The following is a 6000-nucleotide window of genomic DNA, read 5'->3' as shown; positions in this document are numbered from 1 at the left end:
ACTGACACCTCCCCCGCTCCTTGTGTCCCCGCTGTGTCGTCCGTCCTTGTGTCTCCCCCCCCCCCCCGCAACACACGGCCCGTCCACCTCCCCGTTCCACTCTCCCCAATGGTTGCGTCCGTGACATCATCATCATGGCAACAACAGCTGCAGCCTGCAGCCGGGGAGCTGCCGCCGCCGCCGTGTCCGTGGTGCTGCGGGGGGACGGGCCCGCGCTCGCGCCGCCCGTGAGGCGCTCGCGGCCGGCCGGGCTCTAGGAGCCCGCGGGGCGCCCCGGTCGAGCGCGCGCCGCCGCGCACGCGCCCGGAGGAGTAGGAGGAGGAGGAGGAGGCGGCGGCGGCGGCAGGCGCAGAGCGCGAGCGAGCAGCGACAGACAGAGAAGGCGCGTGCGGGGGCGCGCGCACACACACACACACACACACACACACACACACACACACACACACACACACACACGCACGCACAGGCGCGCGCCGGCGGGCGGGCGAGGAGAGGCAGGCGGGGGGCTGCGCTCGCTGCGGCGGGGGGAGCCGTGCGGGCTCCGCGCTCGCTCGCTCCCTCCCCTCCCTCAGTGCGTGCCTCGGCGGCGGCGGCGGCGAACAACATGTTCTCAGTGCGGATCGTGACTGCCGACTACTACATGGGCAGCCCGCTGCCCGGCCTGGACCCCTGCCAGTCCCACTTCCGAGAGGCCCCGACCAGGCGGGTGCCCGTCGTCAGAGTCTTCGGCGCCACCCCTGCAGGTAAGGGACCCCCGCCGCCGCCCCTCGCAGCCGACGGCCGAGCGGGGACGGCCCCGCCGCCGGCCCCCCGCGGCACAGGCAGCGGCGGCTCCTGCTCTTTGTGGCTGGGTCGCGCCCCCCCACCCCCCCGCCGCTGCGGCGCGTCTCACCTGCCAGCGGCGGCTGCGACGGAGCGCGCCGGGCCCAGCCGGCCCCCGGCGAGGAGGGTACCGGTCACGGGTGTCCCCACGGGGGAGCCCAGCAGCCGCCGCCGCGGGCGGAGGTGTCGCGTCGCGTTTTGTCGCGCACCCCGCCCGTCCCACTCCCCACCCCCACCCCCCCCTCCGCCGCCCCAACCTCGGCCGGTGGCGGTGGGGAGCCGCGGGGCCGGGCCGCAGGTGCGGGCCGGGACGGAGGGAGGGCCCGCGGCCGCCGGGGCTTTGTGCGCGGCGCGGGGGCAGCTCCGCGCCCCCCTAAGGGGCAGGGTGACCGGGTGCGGGTGCGAGGGGTCAGGGCGGCACGGCGGGTAGCGAAAGGGTGCGCGTACAGGGGGGAAACCGCTGGACGTAGTCACGAGTGAGACTTCTGCAGCACTTACGGAGTGGGGGGTTTATGTTGATCTTACGCTAGCGTGGTACACATCGCGTAAAGCGGTGGGCATTGGTGCTGCACTGCAGAAGGGAACGTCCTAACCGCTGGCCACATGTTGCCCCCTGAGACTTCCTCTTGTCACATCCCGCTTCTTCATTGCCTCTTCCCTGTGGACTCGTGGTTGTAGTCTTCCCACATCTCTAGTGTGTTTCTGACCGTCAGAACAAATTTCTAACGCATTTAATATTTAGGAAAACTAATTTAATATTTATTGAAGTTTACCCATACATTAAAGATTAAGTTGGAAAAAAAAAACCCTGTTCTTTGAGGTGTTAGACATATTAAGTATTGTTGCTTGTGATCCCTTTATACTTATGTTGTATAACGCTGACCTTGGGAATTAAGATATTTCTGCATATTTTATTGATTTATACATGTTGAAAATTAGGTATTGGTATATACATTAAATGTTAGGAAAGACAAAAAGCACGTCATAAAAAAAGCACAGTAACAGTATCTTTCCCTTCGCCCAGTTATTATAGTTGAACAGATTGTTGGGTTTTTTTGGTTGGTGGTGGGTTTTTTTAATTATTTAAAATTATCTGTCTGCTCTCTCTTTAGGCACAGAGGAATGTGAGATATTAAAGCTGTTGTGATCTGATGCATCTACAGTTCCAAATTATTAAGTGGATGAGTGGGATTAATAGATACAATATTGAAATAGTGGGACCTATTTTATTGTAGCTCTAGTTTTGCATACAAAGGAGATATTATGTAATAATATTTATGTAATGGCATGAGTAAGTATTTCATTATTAAAAAATGTAGAGCCTGAGGTTGTCTGGCAGGTAGCAGGCTTTCTGTGCGTGCATGTGGTTAACTCATTAAGGCTTATTTTCTTTTAAGAAAATGTTTTGGCTATGCCATATCATGAATGTGGCATCCTAAAGTAAACAGTGAAGTAGTTTAGTTGTCCACCTATTAGGAACACAGTAGGAAATCCCTGGCTTCCCAAACCATAAACTTTAATGTTAGTTTGCATAATAGAAGCATTTCTAATTCGTCTTGGTTAGAGAAGATGCTTCATTCCAGTCTGCAAAGGAAGTGTGACTTGGCTATCTCCTGTTTAGTTCCTTGTTAAACTTTTTAATGGCTTTTTTCCTTTCTATACCTGTAGTAATGTTTGCTAATAAGCTTCAAGAACTACTTATTGCATCTCTGTGTTTTGTTTTGTTTTCAAAAAGGAGATAAATGTAATTCTGTCTCTCTTCAGAGGTGTTGGACCTGAGCAGTCATTGTCAGAAGTAATGCATGTGACTTCAGAGAGAGGGCTGTCCAACTTGAGAGTTGAAATATGAACTGAAATTAAGTATAATCACTTACATCTACATTGACATTTTCCTTGAGGAAGAAGAAATAGTAAACCCAACTTCTAATACACTATGTAAGACAATGGGGTGTACTTCTTGTTTGGCTTACAGGCAGTGTGAAGCTTATCTTCACTTGAGTTGGTCTGGATAGGAATAACCCTTTCTCACTGGGTTTAGTGTGTGTGTGTCTTGCCAGCGGGAATGGTGCTCAGTTGCCATGCTGCCTACGTGACAGCAAACCACGATGTCTGTGTAGGCTGCTTCACCTCCAGCATGATTAGCTCTGCATGGATCTTGGTATGTTTAAAGCTGTGTGTCCATGCTGTGCAGCTAATTGGGAGTCAGGTTCAGAACACACTCCAAATTTCACCTGCTGAGTGAAGGGGAATTGATCGGTATGTGGAAGAGGCTAATGCAGATGTTCAGAAAGTCAAACATCTAGCAGCACTGTATCTTGTGTCTAGTATCAGCTGTGGACGTTGGTTCTGAAGGCACCTACCTACTTTTTCTGTCTCTTCTTCTGGAGGTATTGTGCTCAGTGAGGTAAATGAATGACAAGGATTGCCAGTGTTCTTAGCTTTGAGGTCTTTTGTGTAATGTTATACTCAACAATTGATTTGTAAAGGTTTGCTGGTACAATCCGTAAAATTAAAATGGCTTGTGATATGGTGGTTAGGAGATGTGAAAAACAGACTTTTAATTAAAAATAATGGAAGGATGAACTCCTAGAGTGGACTGTGTTGGCAAAAATGTTTGACAACTTGTTTAGGTCTTTTGAAGAAGAGGAAATCTCATTGTATTTGCAAGATAATGTGAGTCATCTCTTGATGTCCTACGTCTTTGCGTAATAAAAGCTTGAAAGGCAAGGAGTCGAATTTTTTTTTTAAGCCCAAAGATCCACCTACTATTTTCTGTTCTTTTGTGAAATACAAAGAATGAAATTCTGATTACAATAGCAAAAGGTGAAGTAAAGCACTACTAGAATTTATATTTGAATGCACCTTAGCTGGTTGAGCCATTTTGTTCCATTTTAGCTATTTGGTGCTTGAAGCAGACTGGCATGCCTGTTGACATAGTGACTTGGACAAAAGTATAACTTCTGAAATGCTGCAGCACTGCCTTGATGGTAATACAGTGAAAAGCAGTGTTAAATCCATGCTTTGTTGTATAAGATCATAGATACTGTTTAATACAGTAGTCTTTGTATCCCTGAAGGAGTCTTGTAATATTGCTGTTTATATTTAAAAACAATAGACTAGGTAATGCTCAACTATGAAACAAAATTTCATTGTCTTAGGCAGTATTTCTTTTCTACGAGGTAGCAGTTTTTGTAAATGCTCTTTATAAAAAAAAAAAAAAAAAAGAAAAAACCTTTGAGAAATTGCAAGGCCTGTTTCTTAGAGTGAAATCATAATGAAAATTTAATTTTCTATTTACATATGGTCTTTTGTTTAGTTGATAATTCTTGAATTGTCAGTCTTGCTGCTAGGTTGTGGTGTATGGAGATATCAAAGTTTTTATTTATTCCTACTAGCTTTTGGCCACTTCAAGCTCTTCAGGTCTTTCCTCAAGTTTTCACTGACCGTTTCAAAATAAGTATGTGAATGCTTAGTTGGGTGTTTCTGTCAGGTGCTTATTCAACTGCAGGAAGACTGAACCAAACTGTAAATCCATCCATAAAGAAATTGGGGTGAGACTAGATGTCATGTTAGGAGAGACATTAGCAAACAAGCTGAGGCTGCTAAATTATCACTTTAATTAACAAGACTGAGTGCAAGTAGCTGGGGACACTAATAGTAAACTGCTTACAAGATACCTGTTGGTGTATGATAAAAAAATATTGTAAACCAGATAGTTGAAATATCTTTAAAAATCAGAATTCAGATTTCAGCTTGATTTGAGGCTCAAATGATGATAAATTTTACAGAAATAGGTACACATTTTAAACTTTCTCTTGAAGGGTGTTCAGCTGAGAAATATCTGTTCAATTGACAGGAGGGCCTTTGGAAAAGGCAGATTATGAATTTACCTAAGAAAAAACGATCTGTAATTTGAGGAATAATGTAACTCCGCTGTCCTCAACTGCCACTTTATGTATTTGTCTCTTTTTGAAGGTTTTATATTTTACATTATAAAATCACTGATCCAAGAATTAATCTTACGTCAGAGCAGCACAAAAACTCAACCAAAGAAGAATGTTTTTAAGTTACTCTTGCATGCTTTTGATGCCAAGTTTTTCTGAGGCTAGAGGTAATTTAGAGTAGGGGTTTACAGTCAGCAGAATCTGAATGCAGTTCAGGTAGACATCTAAATTTGGTGGCTTCACTTCTCCTTGCTTTTCTGAGAGGGGAAGAAAAATAGAGGGAAATGTTCCAGCTTCTATCTGGCTCCCTTCCAGCAGCAGTAGCTCTGGTATGACTCAGTGAAGGGGCCTGCTTATCTTCCTTCTTCTGTTCTTCCCTCCCCTTTCTCCCTTCTCTGACCTGGCTAGGCTGTATATCTGATCCCATACCAGTGTCTTTCTCTCCTCTGCTGCTCACTGTAGAAGGAGTGAGCTCATTGCAGGAATCTACTGCTTTCTACACTCAGCTTGTGTTTAACTTTTTTTCCTCCCCTCATTTTCACCACCATTTCAGACACTGTGTCGTGCATGGTCATTCACTGTAGCCGCCTTGGTTTGTTATCCCAACGTTCGCAGCCAAACATCATTCCAGTTCCTGCTACTTCCCATATTCCGTTTCTCAGAAGTGAGCGCTTCTCGTTAACAGTCTTCCAGGCCCTTCTGTGGCTTCATAGTGAGGGTATGAGGATGCAAAACAGGATACAGCCATTGTGGTGAGGCTGTGCCTCTGCCTTATATTTTCACACTCTCTCCCAAAATATATCAGTGTACAGCTCTTGATAGCAGGTTATCCTGTGGACTGCAGCATGGCCTAGAAGATTTTCAGCATCTCACAGTGTAGCTCCACTTCCAGCATACCATTTCTGCATCTTGCACTGGCTGGCTTCTCATACTTCTGAAGAGCTATTGGAAAAATAGCATTATGTCCATTTGTTTCTCTTTTCTCCAGAGGTTTATAGCTTCTGTGAGATGTGAACAAGGCTGGAGTAGGAATGAGGAATATGATATAATGTATTTATTCTGAGATTTTTTTCAATGCTTGAGTTTTGTCAATGATATGATTTGAAATCATTAACCAGTAACTTACCTGGTTCTTAAAAGGATGTATTTTCTAGGGTGTTGTGGGGTTTTGTGTTGAGTTTTTTTTTTTGTTTTGTTTTGTTTTTTTTAACCTTCTTTTTTTCGAGGCATTTGT

The 6000-nt window shown here is 46.2% G+C and overlaps 1 protein-coding gene across 1 annotated transcript in view; it reads left to right on the top strand.

The window, feature by feature from the left end:
* Positions 1-472: 472 nt before the first annotated feature.
* REV3L (REV3 like, DNA directed polymerase zeta catalytic subunit) overlaps positions 473-6000 on the top strand; it is a 133250-nt gene continuing 127722 nt past the window's right edge. Inside the window, exon 1 of the mRNA XM_086745892.1 lies at positions 473-743. Coding sequence (XP_086602018.1) covers positions 605-743 — 139 coding nt within the window. The 5' untranslated portion in view covers positions 473-604. The remainder of the gene's footprint in view (positions 744-6000) is intronic.

The sequence above is a fragment of the Chlamydotis macqueenii genome, chromosome 3, assembly GCF_036417535.1.
Source record: "Chlamydotis macqueenii isolate bChlMac1 chromosome 3, bChlMac1.mat, whole genome shotgun sequence".
In the NCBI taxonomy this organism is placed as follows: domain Eukaryota; kingdom Metazoa; phylum Chordata; class Aves; order Otidiformes; family Otididae; genus Chlamydotis; species Chlamydotis macqueenii.
Note: the sequence above shows the minus strand (reverse complement) of the source record. Positions and strands in the feature narration are given on the sequence as shown.